Source organism: Capricornis sumatraensis, chromosome 19, assembly GCF_032405125.1.
Source record: "Capricornis sumatraensis isolate serow.1 chromosome 19, serow.2, whole genome shotgun sequence".
Lineage (NCBI taxonomy): Eukaryota > Metazoa > Chordata > Mammalia > Artiodactyla > Bovidae > Capricornis > Capricornis sumatraensis.
Window position 1 is genome coordinate 24,798,731 of NC_091087.1, and position 20,174 is coordinate 24,818,904.

Sequence of the window (20,174 nt, forward strand, 5' to 3'; positions counted from 1 at the left end):
ATCAGTCAATCCTAAAGGAAATCAACCCTGAATACTCACTGGAAGGACTGATGCTGAAGCTGAAGCTCCAACACTTTAGCCAGCTAATGCAAAGAGTCAAGTCATAGGAAAAAAAAAAAAAAAAAAAACCCTGATGCTGGGAAAGAGTGAAGGCAGGGGGAGAAGAGGGCAACAGAGGATAAGATGGTTGGATGGCACCACTGATTCAGTGGGCATGAGTCTGAGCAAACTCCAGCAGATGGTAAAGGACAAGGAAGCCTTTCGTGCTGCAGTCCATGGGGTCGCACAGAGCTGGATGTGACTTGGTAACTGAACAGTGACCAACATACAGTAAGTGCCCATTAAATGCCCAGTGCCCTCATAATCTTCCCTTGCTACGATCAGAAGGAAAAATCAGCTGACACCCCAAATCTCAACTTCTCTTTAAAAAGGAAGTATAGAAATATCCGTTCCCCTCATCACCATGCAGGAAAAGATAAAGGCGCCAGGGCTCCAGCAGGGCGCCAGCAAGCTTAGCCAGCGTCACGGGCCTGACCCTGACTCCACGCTCAGAAGAGCCCCATGATTAGGGTGTAAGTCTCTGCCGTCACTGCCCTGAAACTCTAGTACTTTGGGAAGATTTTGCACTGGGTCCCACAAATCAGGCAGCCGGTCCTGTCAAGGAGGAAGCTGGTTTGGGAACCCGTGCGAAGATGTCAGCAAATCTGTCTCTGGCTTGTGGCAGCGGAATGAATACAGGAAGAAAGAATAAAGGGGTGAGTGCCAGAGTGACCTTATGAATCTTTCTCTAAACTAAACATACTGCAGTATCAGGGAAGGGAGAAAGAGAGGGTGTCACTAGAGCCAGGAAGGGACCGACTAGACGCTCTTCTTCTTTCCTCAGGATGCTCCCCGCCGGGAGTGGGTGGCAGACACCTCTGGGGGCTGAGCCCCAGCCGGATGCAGGCTGCCCTTCCTACTCCTGCAAAGCAGCCTTCCCCCACCCCATCTGGCTTATCCCCCTGGAGGATGCGCAGCACGAAGCGGACTGAGGAGAAGCTGGGACTGGGGATTCGCAGTGGTTCTCTTGTCTGACGTTGTTTTCCTTGTGTGGCTTTTCTCCCCGAGTCCAAAATCGTGTTCCCCCATCAACGGCTGTTTTCATCTCTCTGCTTTGCTGCCTGCGGTTCCATGGGCCACTCTTTGGACATCCCTAAGCTTCTACAGAGTTCACGAGAGAACAGGCTACCTAAACCCAGGGCTTGGGCGCTGCAGCCTTTGTGGAAGCTTCCATTAAACAGAGGCCGCAGTCCCTCCTCTTCTGGGCGAGTGCAAAGCCCCCAGGACTCGCAGGAGAAGATACAGAGACGGAAACATTGTGCTGTAAGAAGACAGGGGATTCTGCCGGGACTGTTTCTGCAGCTTGACTGTGCAGGGGTGCAAGCCACGTTGGACCAAGGACACTGTGAGAAATCATGGCTGGCAGCCCCTTACCCTCTTAGTTCTCCATCCTAGTGCCAAGATAGAGACAGATTTCTGGATCAGAGAGGAAGTCTGTCACCAGGACTTTGGATGATCAATAAAAAACCAAAGTTTGTGAATTTTTTTAAGAGTAAAAATTAGCATGAACCTGATTTATTCCTAGTTTTAAAAATCTCTTTTGCTAACTGGTATGCTCATCTATTTTTTTTTTTTTTTTAGGTATCAAGCTACTGCAAGGGCCATTATTTGTCCAAAAACCTGGTTATTCCTGCAGGAGGGCAAAGGCATGTGGCTGACAGTCCTTTGTCACATGTGAAGCAGGGGACACAAAGCTGAGAACTTCTAATCTGAAGTATCAAAGGTCTGTTAACCCTGTGGGAACCTGTTGCAATGGCATGGGCTAGTAAGAACTGTGTTCTGCTGCCAAAATCGAATGAATCAGAGAGACAATGGCTTTGGCTGTAGAGCAGGCACGTTGGCCACCCTTGGCCCTGCTGTCCAGGAAGCAGGGACCTGCCAAGAACAGCCTGCAAGCAGGTAGTTACAGTAGAGAAACATTTTGTATCTGACTCAAAAAAAAAAAAAACCACAGGGATTTCTCTTCAAAAAGAAGAGTCAGTCAGTGCTGGAAAACAGCTGGTTCCCGGATGCCTGAGAGAGGAACAGAGCAGGGCAGTCTTGCATGCCCAGTGGTGACAGTAGGGCGTCTCTTGTGTCTCCTGCATAGGCACCACTAGCACCAACCTCAGAAGCCTCGAAATCAAGGCCAGATAAGTGTATTTCCCAAGACAAAAGGAGCTACCTCATCAGCAGCACCAGTGGTGGCCTCGTCCAGGGCCCAGGGCTCCTTTCAGCTGTCTCAGAAGTCTCTGTCCCTAACCCACTCTTGTGTCAATTCCCTGGCTCTGTGCTCCCAGCTGTAAATACAGGGATTCTTTCTCCCAGCTGAAAAAGAAATGTCAGTGAGAGGATCAAACCTTAGGATAGGACCCCCTCCCCTCCACCCGCCACCAACCCTAGAAGAACCCTTCTGAGTCCAATGTCCCAAGCTTAGGAGAGAGGGCAGAAATGACTCCTCCCCAAGTCTAACCATCCCCTTTAACCAAGCAGAGGGAAAACAAGGCCATTCAATGTGAGTAGCCGCCTCCAAGCTCTTTTGGCAGCAGGCGGTACCTCCAAATTCAAGACTCTGGCATGATTCTACAGTCCACTCGGAGGACAGTTACCATCTGTTTGTGGAGGGGAAAAAATGTTAATAACCCCCAGTCATAATCAAATAGGCAACCACTTTACTTTAAGTACCTATTAGCTGATGCTAAGTCACAATGGAACAATCCTGTTGTGCCCATCTACAGGCCCATCAGAGGCACCAGCACACATCCAACCATTAGAATGGACGGCAAGCAGATGAAGCACTTAAGGTTTTACCAGAAGCCCAGGCAGCTTTTCCTTCCCAGCCTCCCACCTCCTCTGCCTTGCCAGGTGGTCCCCAATGTGTCCAGAAAGAGAGAAAGGATGTCCTCTAAACTTGGGAAGCAAGACTCTTCCATCAGCTCCCACTTTTTCCCCAGGCCAGGTGTGTCCCAGCTTGAGAAAAGCAGATTCATACTTTTGGAAGCCCCGTTGAAGTGGGATGGCATTCAAAGACAATTAGGTAAAATACTGACTAAGCAAAGCTTATTTATTCATAATCCAGCTTCATCTCCCAGACCCTCCCAGACTCTGCGCACACCATGTATGTGGGAAAGCAGGCCAGCATTGCTCTAGCTAGCCATGTATTTTGGCAGGTCATTTCATTTCCCTGGGTCTCTTTCCTTACCTGTACAATGGGGACATTAGCCTAATAAGTCTGAGGTCTGTTTCAACTCTAATGAATGATTATTCTGGTTCTTCTGTGGGAGTAAGAGGGAATCAAGATAAAGGAAGCTCACTGCCACAGTAACTCTCATCTGGATATATATAAACCCGCTTACGCGACTTCCCCAGTGGCTCAGTGGACAACCCCGATGCCTGCCAATGCAGGCATCAGTGCAGGAGACTTGGCTTCGATCCCTAGGTCAGAAGATCCCCTGGAGGAGGAAATGGCAACCCATTCCAGTATTCTTGCCTGAAAAATCCCATGGACAGAGAAGCCTGGTGAAGTTGCAAAGAATTGGAAAGAGTCAGGAACAACTGAGCATGCACACATACCTAAATACATACATACATAAGACATGGTCAGATAAGACAGACCAAAGACTGTATTCTCTTTAAAAAAAAAAAAAAAATATATATATATATATATATATATATATATATATATTAGTCTCTGTGCCCAGTTACTGACACAGGGCACCAAAGACATTTGTTGGTCTTTTTTCAAAATATTTATTTCTTTACTTGGCTGCATCTGGTCTTAGTTGTGGCATGTGGGATCTAGCTCCCTAACCAGGGAACTATCAAGAAGAAATACTGGACTTGTTTCCTGAACCTGGGTCCCCTGCATTGGTAGCACATAGTCGTAGCCACTGGACCATCAAGGCAGTCCTCCAAATGTATGCTCTTTTTACAGGCTCCAAAAACCCCACATATTTGCTTCCTTCTTCATTTAATAATGATAAGTCACCTTATATGAAAATTATAGGACCTGTTCAATTATTTAAAGACATACTTAGACAAAGCATCTTTTACCTGGTCATCATTCTAACAACCACGTGAACCAAAGATGCCAGATGCACTGTGGATCGTCATGGTGGGATAGCCAGCACCAAGCAGTCAGGTCATTCTAGGTGCCATGAAAAATGGGTGAGAACTCAAGGGAGGGGAATTCTAGGCCCAACTCAGCTTAACTAGACTGAGAAACCAGAGTAAGTCACCTCTTTTCTTGCACCTCCTATGCTTCATTTTCTCATCTGTAAATACTAATATTGTTAAGCCTGGCTAGATCCCTGTCATGATCTTTTGATGTATAATTTTTAAATATCATACTTTATGAATAAGCATGGTATAAGTTCCAAGCCATGTCACTTTCAGGCCCAGGATGCACTGGCACAATATAATGAGATGTTAAAATAGTGAACTATTTTTAAATATTTCTGTTGTTTGCTGTATTAGTCACTAAGTCATGCTCAACTCTTTTGCAACCCTGTGGACTGCAGCCTGCCAGGCTCCTCTGTCCATAGGATTTCCCAGGCAAGAATACTGAAGCAGGTTGCCATTTCCTTCTCGAGGGGATCTTTCCAACCCCAGGGATGGAACCAACATCTCCAGTGGTTCCTGCATTGGCAGGCAGATTCTTTACTATTGAGCCACCTGGGGAGTCCATTTATTTCTGTACCTCCTGGTAAATGACCCCTGCCCTGAACCTCCCAACTATCCCATGATCCAGCAGTGATCATGAGTTAACACACGACCCAGCAGGGAGTCCCAGGGTCCTGCCCAGCAGGAGGGCTGGTGTCTGTTCTGACTGGCCAGGGCCTATACCACATCAAGCACTTCCAGATCATCCTGCTTGAAAGCACAGGGCTTCATCACAGTCCAAAGAATCCCCACCGGACACTCAGCCTCATTCTAGAATCTCTGTGATCGCAAGAGGAGAGGAACTCTAATCCTCACACCTCCACAGGGGAGAATCCAGACCTCTCCCCAGGCCAGAATTTTGATCAACAGGATGGCAGCTGATAGCAGTGAAAAGATGTCTGAGACAACGCATTTTCAGTTCATTTGTATAAGCTCTGGTCCATGCATTCATCCCCCATAAAACAGCTGCTCAGTGGAACGCCTATACACACCAACACGGCAAGAACTCTAACAAATGACAGGCAAGATGCAGAAGGGTGCTTGCAGTATAAACGTGCATACATTAAAACATACACAAAGTGATGCATCTTATAAATATACTCACATATGTATATATATACATACATACATATGTAATATGTATTTCCACATCCTGTACATATCTGTGACAATTCTTAGGAGTTCTGCAGTCTTTAATTATGCTGTTTAAAACTGCTGGCACACACATTCTCTTATCCAAATAAAATTTATTAAAAAGGTCTATAAGAGACGGAGATATACATATTGCATAGGCCAGTAAGGTGGTTTTTCCATAAGAGGTGATGGAAAAAATCCGAATGAGCTTTCTGGCAGACCCAATATTTTTGACTATTTTCTAGATATCTGTTGACAAAGGCAACTGTAATATCAAAAAAACCTATATATATACATGCATAAATACATACACACACATATATATATACAAATATATAAGTGGAATTATAAAATTGAACTGGTTATCACACTTGGGCACTAAGATTGTCATAGGGTGGAGATAGTGGCTAATTTGACAGAGGATGAGGTTGGCTGGGAGAGAGCCATGAGGGTAAGTGGGATGTGCAGAGACACCAGAGAAAGAGAGACAGAGATACAGGGAGAGAGACAAAACAAGCGGACTGATGGGTGCACAGTGAACTCAGGCTAATGACTGCCTGGGGAAATGGGAGGGGCCATGGGACCAGGGGTGACAGTTAAAGCCATTTTAGTTTTTCATCAGTAATAAAAAAAAAAAAAATAGATGCAATATAAAACAAAACAGTGAGTTGGTCATTCTGAGTGGCAGGAATGGAATATGAGAGTTTGTTTAACTAATCTTCGTATTTTTTTAATATTTTTTAATTTCTCAGAAGGAATTCATTTGAATAAGTCCTTCCCATCCACACACTGTGTTCCAGGCCCTCAGATGTGGATGATGGGAATTATTTATGAGTTTCCCAGATCATCCCCACTCTCCCTCCCACTGCCCAGACAGCTCAGATTTCCAAATGAGCCCTAACTAGCCCATTACTGATTAACAAGCTGTGCTTTTTTTTTTTTTAATGAGTAAAAATAAAGTCATTCATTTCTAAGTTCAGTAACTATTTGTCACAGACTGCAAAGTTTCAGGTATACGGGTAGAGTGATCACAGGCTTCTATGACAAGTCACTCCTGGTCTAACAGGACAAATGATGTCTGAGCAAAATAATGACAGTGCCCTAGGATTAGGGCAGAAGAAAACTATTTTTACTAAATACTGTGCAGGACAAACTAGGGCATGATTAAGTCTTGAGAGGGCAGCCCTTCCTGGAAGGAGAATAAAAGGAGCCTGGAAAGGCTTATACACAAAGAAGAGAAGAAAATGACAACCGCAAGCACCCTTGCAAACATCAGGCACACACAGATCTTAACACTCAGGGCAATCAGAAGAGGGAGGTGAGATCATTGCATCATTTTGAAGTTGGGGGAACAGAGACCGTGAGAAGTTAAGTAACTTTGCTGGGAACAAAGAGCAATTAAGTGACATTACAGATTCTAACCCAGAGTTGAAAATTCAAAGCTGAGGACGGGTGGCTCAGACGAGAAGGAGGTTTGCCTGCTTCAGAGTTGGGGGGTTTCTGGTACCCACACTTTTGCTCTTTTTTTTTTTTTTTTCCTGGACTGGGATGCCTGCTGGCAATCAAAGATCAAGGGTGGATGCAGCCTGGGGCATTTGCTAGTCATCCTAAGATGAGAACTAAATACAATCAGGTGTAATAAAGACCAGAAAGATGCAGGCTTAATTCTAAACAGGGTCAGCCTTCAATACACCGTCACATCTTGCCTCTCATTTTAGCAGAACTTCTTTAGGTCACCTGAGTTTAAGGACTATTTCACTGCCAACCTCATGGACATGTTCTTGTAGCTCAGTAGGGACCAACAAGGGCAGTTCAGCCTGAGAGAGGGGAGCAGGCGCTGGGAGAGGCTCCAAGGACAGCTGAGGGGAAGGCGCCGCCCTGGGTGCTGCCTAATCCATCCGACATGGGGACACGCTGTTCCAGAAACCGGATGACAATTAATAGGAAAAATCTGCTCTCACAGCGCTGCCAAGCTTGTCGCAGGGCCTCAGCTGGTGGCGCGCCTCTCAGTGGGGAGAGCAGGAATGCCCCCTTCTTCCCTCTGCTAAGTCTGCACAAGAAATAGTGCTAGGTCCTCAAAGCCAGGACTCCAAGCACGATGCTGAGACTGAAGACTCAGGGACTTCTCTGGTGGTCTAATGGCAGAGAATCCGTCTGCCAGTGCAGGGGACACGGGTTCGATCCCTGCTCCGGAAAGATCCCACATGCTGTGCAGCAACTAAGCCCGCAAGCCACAGCTTCTGAAACCCGAGCACCCTACAGCCTGTGCTCTCAAAAGGAGAAGCCATGAGCAGCGAGAAGTGCATGCACCACAGAGAGAGAGTAGCTCCTGCTCAATGCAACTAGAGAAAGCCCTGTGCAGCAACATGGGGACCCAGCACAGCCAGAAATCAATTAATCATCTTTTTAAAAGAAGATTGCAGGCTCCAACCTTACAGGCTAATGGCTCATCTTCCAAACCTGTGAGACCCTATTTGGCACGTGGGCTAGTGACAGATAAAATGTCTCCAGCCAAGGTACCTGAACATGGGCTCCTCTTGTTTAATAAGTCATCTGGCTTTGGACCAAGCTTCTATATATGTATATATAGAAAGTTTTATAATTTGCCTGTGTGCATATTTCCCTTGGACGAAATATTTCATATACTTCAAGAAAGCCTGGTTTGCCTTGTTGGGACTTGTTCAACTTCACCAAGAGCAGAAATGGGGGAGGCCTCTAGGAAGCCAGGCAGTCTGCCCCATTTCCTACCTTTCTGGTTCTCTATGCCATATCTCTTGCTATACATCAGTGTTCTAGCTTTATAGGACAGTCACAGACTCTTTTGAGAACGTAATAGGAGCTGAGGATTAGTTCCTTTCCAACCCCACACCCCCAGGCCATGAACAAACACTCAAACATTTGCATATCAATTCTTTGTTGTTGTTGAGTCACCCAGGCGTATCTGACTTGCACTGTGGCCAGCCAGGCTTCTCTGTCCAAGGGATTCTTCAGGCAAGAATACTGGAGTGAGCTTCCATTTCCTTCTCCAGGGGAATCTTCCTGGCCCAGGGATCAAACCCTCATCTCTTCTGTCTCTTGCACGGGCAGGTGGGTTCTTTACCACTGAGCCACTTGAGAAGCCCACACTTAATTCAAGGCACCACTATCCCTGTGAATCTCATTTATGTTTCCCCTTCAGTTCCTGAGTCCCCAAGTCAAGACCCCCACCACAGATACCAGCTCTGGTGCAGAAGTCATAGAAGTCATCTTTCTGGATCCCATAATCGCATCAAAAAGCTCCGCCCTGAATCCTAGCTCAGGAACCTGATGGCCTGTCAAACCCTTCATCAGCCCTCCCCACCCATCTCCTATTAACATCAGCCATAAATGGAAACCCCAGCTGGGAATATATCTTGAAATTCAAGTTTCTGTTTAAACACTGGTACCCAGCCTCCCTTGAGCCATTTGGTCAGATCCATCCTGGGACCAGGCAGATGGATGCTAATTTACCATATTAACCCCTTTCGTGCCAGTCCCCTTAACCCAAGTCTTGGTGGAGAGCCACTTCTCACGCCCAATCCCAGTGTTCATGGGGCTGAGTGCTCCATGTCATGGAAACCGGTCAGCAGATTTAGCAATCATGATGCTGTTGGCATCGTTTCTGGAACTCTGTGAAGAGCTATGTGCTGGAATACCCTGCATGGGCCACTTTCAATGCCAGAGGCTACCACCGACATCTAACTCTCTGAATGCCTTCTCATCACAACTCCACAGATAGGCGCAGGCAAGGGCAAAACCTGGTTACTCAGAAAGTCCCTTTGTTTCAGGAGGCAGGTAGCTAGGTATGAGCAGATAAATGGGGCAGGAGCCAGGTGGCCAGAAACCACGCAGCCTGTACACAGCAGGGGTCCACAGGCACACAAAGGAAAGCAGGGACCTTCAGCCTGACAGCAAACCACATATTTCGGGTGATAAGGGTTCAAGCAGCAAAGAAAGATGAGGAAAGGCAGGAACCTCCTGAGTCTAAATGCCATCTTTCACTCATTGTGTTCTCATTACGCGCTGGGCTTCCCAGGTGGCACTATTGGTAAAGAACCCACCGGCCAATGCAGGAGATGTAAGAGATGCGCGTTTGATCCCTGGGTAGGGAAGATCCTCTGGAGGAGGGCATGGCAACCCATTCCAGAATCCCATGGACAGAGAAGCCTGCTGGGTTACAGTCCACAGAGTTGCAAAGAGTCGGATACAACAGAAGAGACTTAGCACACACACACCCTCTCATTATAACAAGATCAGCCTTACAAATAGGAAGTACCATCATGCATAAATGCCATGACACTTTTGATCTAAGCTAAACAGGGACAGAAGTTCTTCCTCCCCTTGGGAAATGGAGCTGGGATGAAAAATCAGGCAAGTCTACCCCCAAACCCCTCCTTCCTCAGTGAATATTCCGCCCATTCATTTATATGCCCCTCATAACTGGCTTGCCAAAGAGACCCAGACAGATGAATCCCTCATCTGTCTGCCCGCTCTCCCTCTAAGAGTGTCTCCTTGCTTAAACAATTTTTCACTTTACTTTCTTAACCTCTCTGCATCATCTTGGCACCGACCCATTGAAGCCATGTTTTCGGTCATCACAGAAAAACCAAGTGATCCACAATCTGGTCCTCACAGACACCAACACTGCCTTCAATCCATCATCACCAATAATAAAGGTGTAGACAGGAGTCACCAGCCAGGGCCACTTAAGCCCCCCGCAAGAGACCCTCTCAGAGAGCAGAGAGAGACCAAAACAGCATCTTTTGATCAAAAGGAGCCATGGTTCCCGATCCGACCCTCGCAAATGAAGAGCCCACCTTACCTTTCATTCCAAACTTGGACCGTCGCCCATACTTGTTGATCATGATAAACAGAACCACCAACAGGACACAGGCAAAAGCAGCAAGTCCAACTGCTATGGATACCTGTTAGGAGCGAAACAGAGACAAGCGAGCACTGTCACTGAAAACCCGAGGGCTGTGTGAGTAACACACGGGCTCAGATGCGAACAGCCCTCGTATAGGAGCAACCGGAGCCCTCCCAGAACTCCAGTAAACTCCAGAACTTCTCAGACCGAAGAAAGTCTTGAGAAGACATAACTTATGAGGTTCTACAAATATCAAAAAATAAATTACCCAAATCGACTAGAGAAAACCTCGCGATTCAGCGTTCTGAGCCCTCTCGGCTGGGGCCATCCCAACAGACACCGGAGGAAGCCCAGAGAGGCTTCTGTCTGTTGTCTCATTGTGGTTTTAATTAGCGAGCACATCCTGCATCTTCACATTGACCTGCCTGGGCTAATATTCTTATCCATGAGATTCTAAAAAGACCTCTTTCCTTTCCTCCCCAGAGAAATCTCAGGCCCTGAGATGGGGGTTGGGGCACCTCCCACCCAAGAAGACAACCCGGGCAACTCTGACTTTTGTAAAAGTTTGTACAATTAGCAGCCCCTTCAAATCAGGCCCAGCTGGCTGCTAATGCAGTGGGAATTCTCAAACTCTTCTCTTCCAAGCCCGGGGGCTTAAAGCAGATCCTCAAAGACTTCCTCAAACAATGAATTTTTCTCATCAAGTTTCAACCACCTGAGAGGAGGTCATTCATCACGGCTTCTTTATGCCACAGTTCCAAACAAGGCGGTGCTTGGAAAAGTTGACGACTTAAAATAGAAGGCGGAAAACCACTGTTTCAGTAAACACCTTTCTCTTGACCAAGAAGTGACTCACCCCAAAAGTGTCTTCCTCTGGTTTGTGGGTCACAGTGATAGGAGGGGTGGGGCTCACTTCGTAGACTGGAAACAAACAGAAAACAGAAGAGTCGTTGGTTTGCTGGCCACAAGAACCTCCCCCACAGTTCTTACCCAACTCCCAAGGCTTCTCGAAAGTTCTTCCTAGAGAATATGCCTTTGAAGTCAGACTCTGTCTGACCTCTCCAGGCTTTGCAGGGGTCCCCAGAGACCAGATTCCCAAAGGCTCCCTGGCAGGTGTTGACAGCTCAAGGGCAGACTGCATAGGCATAAAGAGCCTTCACTCTCATCCCCCGATTCACATCCCAGAGTAAATAACCTAACCCTAACCTGGGCAACACGGGCTATGAGCTATTGGATAGATAAGAGGAAGGGAGATGGTTTGGGATCACAGCCAGGGTCTGGATTCAGCCCATTTTGTCGGTGAAGGCAGCTTTGTTTGGCTACACACAGCTCCTCTCTGCATCCCTTGTCCTGTCCCTTCTTTCTATGCCCATCCTGTTCCCTCTTCACTCCTCAGTGAGATCCAGGAGGCCTGTGGCCCCACAAACTACCCACTATCCATTGCCCTGAGGCAGACTTCAGAGCACAGTGGCAGCTTCAGTTAAGCAACAAGGTTATCTGACTAGGAAACACCAGGTCTTCCCAGCAAGGCCTGGAGGAGCAGCCAAGCCTCCCTCAGACCTCCATCTGTAATCACCAACTTATCCGGACACCCCCAGTTCAAATTTCTCCAGAGGGATATTCTGTGAGATGACAAGTCCTCTAAGACCAAGGACAAATAAACAAATTACAGGTGATATTTACAGCTGAGCCGAACAGCAATGCATGTCCTAAAAAAGACTGTCTGCTGTCTCAGGCCACAGAAGAAGCTGAAATGACCTCAACTGTCACCATTCCTCTACCATGGGGGACAAAAGGAAAAGGAATAAACATGGGTTCCCCTACAGTCCATGAGCAAACCCCCAAATCCTGTGGGAGTTGTCTAGTCCTGGCTCTGAATCGCTTATAGACTGAGCCTCAATAATTTCATTTAAAGACAGATGAGCCTATGGGAGACCTTGCCAGTCACAGCTCCACTTGTCTTGTGTGCTCAGTTGCTTCAGTTGCATCCTACTCTTTGCGACCCCATGAACTGTAGCCTGACAGGCTCCTCTGTCCATGGGTTTCCCAGGCAAGAATACTGGAGTAGGTTGCCATGCCCTCCTCCAGGGGATCTTCATGATCTAGGGATTGAACCCATGTCTCTGAGGTCTCCTGCACTGGCGGGCAGATTCTTTATGACTAGCACCTCCTGGGTGGGTTCTGGCCAAATTCCCTGGCTCTTGAAGCAGGTGACAAACACTAACATCATAGGCTCCACATTCTCTCTGCAAGAACAACTGAGATGCTCAGCACGGGTCCACCGGGGCACATGAACCCCACATCCTTCCTGACACCACCTCTCTCTGTCTGGGTAGGAAGACCCGCAACATGGTCAGACCCTAGAAAACTGCTGGAAAACTGAGGCAGCAAGTGACCATCTAAGAGGCGTGGGCTTGGAACTGCCCAAGAAGAGTTTCCACTCTCCTTTCACGGTTCACTCGGATCCTCTCAGCGGCCATGGGTCTGGGGATGGTGATAAAACAGGAAAGAGGGCTATCTGGACTCAGTAGTCACCAAAAGTATCAGAATAAGTCACTTTCAAAGCAAAAGGTAAAAGAGACTTACAAGAGACAAAGTTATCCGTGCTCTCTGCAAAAAAAAGACAGAGATAATTAACAAACGTAATAAAAATCGGAACAGCCTCGCTCTATCTTCTTCATAGCTATGACCTCTCCCACTCACCATGATCCCCTGTTGCCCTGGCAACTGAAAACTAAAACCCTTGGCACATCACCCTTCCCCCACACCCTATTACTCTTTAGAAGGTGGTCTTCCAAATGGAGAAGGAATAAGAGCTAAAACTCCTGGGTTTCAAGGGAGGTGGCCTGGCCCACCTGGAGACTGGAAACCAAACCATGAGATGAGGAATGAAATCCAGACTCCCCGTCACACCCACAGCCTTCCCTCAGGTACCCAGTGCATTGGGGATGCTGGTGGACATGAGAGCCCAGAAGAAATGCTGCAGGGTGGGCGTCTGTGATCTTCCTGGGAAATGCCAGCTATGATCTCAAGATCATAAGTCCCCAACTATAAAGTTTATTCTATAGGTCACTGAGACATGCTTGGGAATCCCTCTAGAATCTATTTCCCAGATGAAAATGTGCTATTGAGTCTTCGGCCTTTAGAAATGATCACCTAATAATGAAAGCCAATCATTACTGGGCATTGATTATGAGATGGGGGTGTGAAAAATGCTTTATGTAACACATCACCCAACCCTATACCGACCCTGGGAGATAGGTAGCATTACACCCTTTCATCAGGAGAGTAAACAGACATACAGAGATCAAGTGACTAATTGAATGTCACTCATCTAAGAAGGGATACACCTGGATTCAAGCCTGGACTCAGAACCAGTTTGTCAGAGATTCTCACACTTCAGCCTGCCACAGAGGCATCCAGGAGATGACCACTACTATCCTCCAACAGAAAGAATGAGGGCTTCTTGGAGAAACCCATAATTCTGGGGCTGAGGAAGAAAAAGTAAAAGATGTGCCTAGAATATCTTGTGATATTGAAAAGCAAGAAACCACACAAAAATTATTAGGGGAAGGAAGAAAGGACGCAGGAGCCACCGTGATGGGGTTTCCAAACCAGGGATGATTTGAGCAACAAAATATACTGACCATCGTAGGTTGTTATGAGCTGAATTATATCTGCCCAAAATTCAGACACAGAAGTCCTAACCCCCAGTACCTTAAAGTATAACTATATTTAAAGGTAGGGTCTTTAAGAGGTAATTAAGTTAAAGTCATTAGCAACCTAGAGGAATAGGTGGGATAGGAGGGTGGGAAGGAGGTTCAAGAGGGAGGGGACATATGTATACTTATGACTGAATCACACTGCTGTATGGCAGAAGCCAACACAACATTGTAAAGCAATTATCCTCCAATTAAAAAAATAAATATTTTTCTCCCCTTGCAGAAAGTTCAGAAAAAATAAACTCATTGGGGTGGGCACTAATCCAATATGACTTGTGTCCTTATAAGAGGGCATTAGGACATAGTTATACGGAGGCAGATGAAGACACACGGAGATGACAACCATCTGCAGGTCAAGGAGAGAGGCTCAGAAAGAACCAGCCCTTCTGATACCTTGATCTCAGACTTCAAGCCTCCAGAAGTGTAAGAAGATACATTTATGCTGTTTAAGCCATTTAGTCCCTGACACTTTTTCTCATGGCAGCTCTACCAAATTAACACATGGATTGTAATTCACAGAACAAAATAAATACCCATGAGTCCATACTGATATAAGAAGTAATTTAATCAACAAATGAGGAAGAAAAGAAACCGCTTCCTTACAATAATATTCCAATTAATAAATAGAGAGGAAAGGATGGAACTAGAAAAAAATCACCATTGACAAATGGCACATTAATATTTGTTTCAGGGAAGAATCACCAATGAATGCTAAAATTAATATGTGAAGAGTGATAAATGATATTTATAAAGCTTCAAAATATGATGCTTATTAATTACAGAAAGGAAAAAAAATATCATTTTGGAGTGGAGAAACCTGGCAGACACCATCTTCACCAAGTGAGAAAGTTAACATCACAGGTAATAAGACGTACAGATATCATGTACCCCCAACACAATGTACTGAAAGGGCACAACATTACTTCTGTGGCGCTTTTACCAAAAACACATAACTGGCATTTAATTGTGAGAAAACACCAGGCAAACCCAAACTGTAGGATAGCCTACATATAACTAGTGAATAAGTACACAGATCATATAACTAGTGAATAAGTACAGAGATCATATAACTAGTGAGTGAATATAAGAACAAAGATCATGAAAGACAAAGAAAGGCTGAAGAACTGCCCCAGATTTAAAGAGAATACGGTAACATGGCAGCTAAATGCAATGTATAATCCTGGATTGGAGCTCAAGAAGAGAAGGACAACTGATAGAATTTAGATAAAGTCTGTAGATTAGGTAATAGGGTTGCATCAATATCACTCCTGGGTGTGATCACTGCACTGTGATTATGTAAGATGGCAACATTGGGGGAAGCTGGGTGAAGGGTATAAGAATGTCTTTTGTATTCTTTTGCAATTTGGGAGGGTAAATCTCAAACTATTTCAAAATCAAGAACTTAAACAAAATTTTTTTAACTTTTTTAAAAAAGAAATATGGATTATCGATCCTCACCCCAGAGTTTCCGATTCAGGAGGTCTGGAGTGGGTCTCAGGAATTTGCACTTTGACCAAGTTTTCAGGTGATGAGGATGCTGCTCCCTTTGAGAACCCCTGCACTGTAGTACAGCTCCTCCTGTCACAAGCCTACCACACTCACTCATTCATTCATCATGGACCTTCTATTTACCAGACATTTGGCTAGCTAAGCTTTCAGTCATTGCAATCGAAGCTCTGCTCTCTAACTACCTGTGGAGAAAATGATGCTTTCTATAAGGAAGGAGTCCTTTAAAGAAAGTTCTACGTATAGTAAATGCAGTGTTAGTAGATTTCTTGTTCATCGCCTGCTTTTCGTGTTTCAAGGGACAGCAATACAGCTTTGCCCAAATTCCTGAACAAGCCCTTCATACCCCCAGCCTCTTCTAAACTTCAAGTGACCAACTATCTGATTTGGGAGGAAGATGGGGGTCAAGGGACCCTAGCTGTGGTTTCAGAGAAAAGAGACATGCCAGATCAACTCATAGTTAAAACTGATTTGCATATTTCTCATAAGGTTTTCCTTTATTGGAGAATATTCTCATGTCAGCCAAATGTTTCGGCCGAATCTGTGAACCCTGTAATTTCTCAGTGACCCTATGAATGCTTAGCTCCTTTGTAGGAGCCTGGTGACATGTATTTACCCAGGAAACACATGACACCTGGAAGAGCCAGACCTCCGGGGTTCTCTGTAACCTGTGGGAGGACTTGAAACTCCACCCTGGAAGAGGATGGTACCCAAGAGTGGTCCTCATCTCTGCCTGCACCAGCAGGCTGGGCGAACAACTGGACTCACGTGCCAAGGCAGCATCTGAATCCCAAAGGGGACCGGGCACGAACGGAAGGCATATGTCTCCTCCAGATCGCAAACTCCTCAAGAAAAACTCACTGGGAAAAGCCAGTGGGGTCCAGAGAAAAGAGAAGAGAGGCAGCAGCTTGCATCCAGACAGACAGAGATGCACTGAGATGTGATGACGTGAAGAGATGGCCTGGCTTCAGATGTGAGGACAGAGGAGGGAGCTGCGCCAGGCGTCCACATGCTCGGCCCACCCCACGCAGATGGCCACACGCGGCTGCCCGCTCCACTTCCCCATCACCCGCAGGCTGGGAGCACGTTCTAGTCTCAACAAGTTCCTTAGGGGAAAGAAGCCAGTCTTGATGCCACTAAGGGCACTAGTGCAATGGTTTCTCCCTTCGGTGGCACTTAGGGCCCTGAGGGAATTCTGGTTTCTGCTGTCACAACGAAGAGACTTTCTGGCCAAGTGAAAAAAGGAGAATTCAAGAGTTATGGCAGCTCACTTTTTCCTAAATGTTTCGTCAAGTACTCGCAGATATTCGTTGCAGGAGTGCAGGCAAACACACACACACACACACACACATGTGCATGCACACATAAATACACATATATGCACACACACATAAACACACTCACAAACATAAATGCACACATACACACATAAGCACATAAATGCACACACATACACACACAAGTACAAACAGATGCACATGTGCACACACACACTCCCTGCTTACACACATGCATGCACGCACACAAAAACACACATACATATACACATGCATACATACATGTACACATGTATACACAAACACACAAGCACATTCACCCATACACACACACAAACACATGCACATACACACACACATCCCTTGCATGCACACATACACACATACACACACACACAAATACACACACACATCCCTTGCATACACACACACACATGCACACACATAAATACACACATACACATGCACACACACTGTGCGTATACATAAATGCACAAGCACATTCACCCATACACACACACACAGAAACACATGCACATACACACACACATCCCTTGCATGCACACATACACACACATAAATACACACACACATCCCTTGCATACACACACACACACACACACATAAATACACACACATGCACACACACTGTGCATATACATAAATGCACATTCAGGCACCCCCATAAATACATACATGCACACACATACACGTACAAACACATACACACGCATGTATGCACACACCCCTTGCATATACACAAACACACACATAAATATACACATACATGCACACACATAAACATACACTCACACACATTCCCACACATGCATGCATGCATGCACATTCACCCATATACATGTAAAACATACACATACATGTACATATACACACATACATGCATGCACATACACACACACACACACACCTTGGCAACATTCCCCCTCCTATCACATCATCTAAGGATCCCTAATGGTGACCTTCCAGGTACCACCCTGACCCTGACATGATCCCCAGCCTCCCCTGACACTCAGATCCCTGACTCCTCATGGTCCCACTCTTACACCCAGATCCTTTTTGGTGGCCCCTCCAAGATCCTGGAACATGAAAGAAGATTCCATGCTCCTAGAACACATCTTCCTTTCCCAGGACTAGCTCCACACTAAGGCTCAAACTCCGGGCGGAACATTCTAGTGCTTCCCCGGAAATGCAGAAGGAACCACCAACATTTGCATAGGATGTGAAGCTTACAAAAAGCTTTCCCAGAACATTTTCATCTCAATGTCCTGCTCGGAGAAAATCCTCTGATCGAAGCCTCTGCATCTTCAGACGTTTCCACTCAGTGTATTCATTTCAATCCAATTTCTCTTGTGGGCCTCCGACGCACGAACAGTCAGGAAAGAAGACCCTCACCTTAGATCTCCTTCCCCTCCCCAAACAAATCCACTTTCAGTTGTCCTTGGGTGTTTTTTTGTAAAAAAATAAAAACAAACTAGTTTTGTTATTACTCTGTACCAAGCACCATGGGAGATATTTTAGGCAGATTGATCCACTGTCTGTAAATTAATCTTCACCACAGTCTCTGAGGCAGAAGCAAGGGGGCTGAGTAATCTGCCTGAGATCACAGAGCTGATGGGCAGCTGAGTGAGCATCTGAACCCTGGCTTGTGACTCCATAACCACTACCCTCGATGAAACTGCCTGAAGACGGTCTGTTAGAACTTCTCAGCTTGATTACAGAGTGACTACCAATTCCAGAACTCCTGGACTCAACTCCTTAACTCTGCCCGGAATCCGGGTCCAGGCCAACAGCGGTTGAACCATCCCTCTGTCCGCACACAGAGCGAAATACTTGGCAGACATCACCTCATTCATCCTCAGGACTATTTAGGCAGGAGCTCCGGTTATCATCCAAATTTTACAGATGAAGAAACAGAGGTACCTCACGCCAACTGTGTACCAAGCCCTATTCTAGGAGCTGAGGCCACCTGTCCAGTAGGACCACAGATGCGGTTTGCACCTCAATCTGTCTGATTTCAGACCTTCGGCTCTTAACCTCTTAACCCAGACATGCTTTGCTGTCTGGGAGCGAGGGGGTACACATGACAAACACAACCTCCCCACCACTTTACAGCAAGAGAAGAACAGGAATCCACCAAGAGCCTTTGTACCCAGGGCTCAGCAGGTGTGCAGTTTACTGCCTGAGTCACGGGATGACTGACTCTCCTGAATGCCTAGCTGTTTTTTCACTGTCACAACTGGCCCATCTCTTCCCCGTCACTGCCTTTTCATCATCCAGTGATTCCTTTACGAACAAGCAAAGCTTCGCACAGGAAGGCCCTGGCAGGGTGCAGGTGGGTCCGAGAAACTCGCTTCAGGTGAGCGGTTTGCCTTCAAGCTCCTCTCTGCCTCCACCCTCTCCCCTGCCTCCTCGGTCCACCACACACCAGAGCGGCAACTGGCAAATAAGAGCATCTGAATTTTGCGGGTGGGAGGGCTTGTCAAGACACAGACTGCTGGGCCCCACCCCACAATTTCTGACTCAGTAGGTCTGGGTGGGGCTCTAGGATTTGAGTTCTAACACCTGCCCAGGCGATGTGGATGCGGCTGGTCTGGGGACCACTCCTGGAGAACGACTGGCCTGATTGGAGCTGATAAGGTGATAGAGGTGTCCAGAGGTGATGAGGAGGGGCAGCTGTGTCTCTTGAGGACAGAGAAGGTGTACGTACGGCTGGGAGGATGCAGAGAAGGGCTTCCCTCCCAGTGGGAAAAGCCACGCCCCACACCATTCCACTGATCCCGCTGCCCCGTGGCCAGCTCACCCTCTGTGGACAGGAGCCGGAGTGTCTTGCCCCATCTCTCATTCAAGGGCTCCCCCTCTCTCCAGACCCCAGGAGTTTCCCTTTAAGAACAGAAGTATCACTTGGCAGGAGCTTCACTCCTCACTCATGAGGGAGTGTAGATTCTCCTCTTTTTAAAAAAATTGTGTCAGTTTCGGCTGCACAGCAGAGTGAATCACCATACGTATATATATATTTCCTCTTCTCTGGGTTTCCTTCCCATTTAGGTCACTACAGAACATTGAGCAGAGTTCCCTGTGCCATCCAATAGGTTCTCATTGGTTATCTATTTTCTACACAGTAGTGTATACATGCCAACCTCAATCTCCCAGTTCATCCCACTTCGCTTTCCCCCTTCAGTGTTCATACACCTCCTCTTTAAAAACAGATTCCATTTTCTAATCACCAGATGGGCATGAGCAGGGCAAAGGGCCACTCCAGCCCTTAATGCCAACAAAGCCTAGCCTGACTTTATGGTCCCGAAAAGCAAAGCGTCTCTGCATCTGAAGGTCGCTGCTTCCACAGTGCCGACCGGGACTCTTCCAGTTCTTAAAAAGCCCCATGTGACCCAT

General features: G+C 46.5%; 1 protein-coding gene across 7 annotated transcripts in view; it reads right to left on the reverse strand.

Annotated features, from left to right (window-relative positions):
• NTRK3 (neurotrophic receptor tyrosine kinase 3) overlaps positions 1 to 20,174 on the reverse strand; it is a 414,880-nt gene that overhangs the window by 256,594 nt on the left and 138,112 nt on the right. For 5 of the 7 annotated variants that reach the window (XM_068990812.1, XM_068990811.1, XM_068990810.1 and 2 more), the window contains exons 9-11: positions 12,845 to 12,868; positions 11,115 to 11,179; positions 10,214 to 10,316 (exon numbers count right to left, since the gene is read on the reverse strand). In XM_068990812.1, the coding sequence (XP_068846913.1) occupies positions 10,214 to 10,316; positions 11,115 to 11,179; positions 12,845 to 12,868 (192 nt within the window). The remainder of the gene's footprint in view (positions 1 to 10,213; positions 10,317 to 11,114; positions 11,180 to 12,844; positions 12,869 to 20,174) is intronic. The other 2 variants (XM_068990813.1, XM_068990815.1) reach the window with 1 other exon arrangement.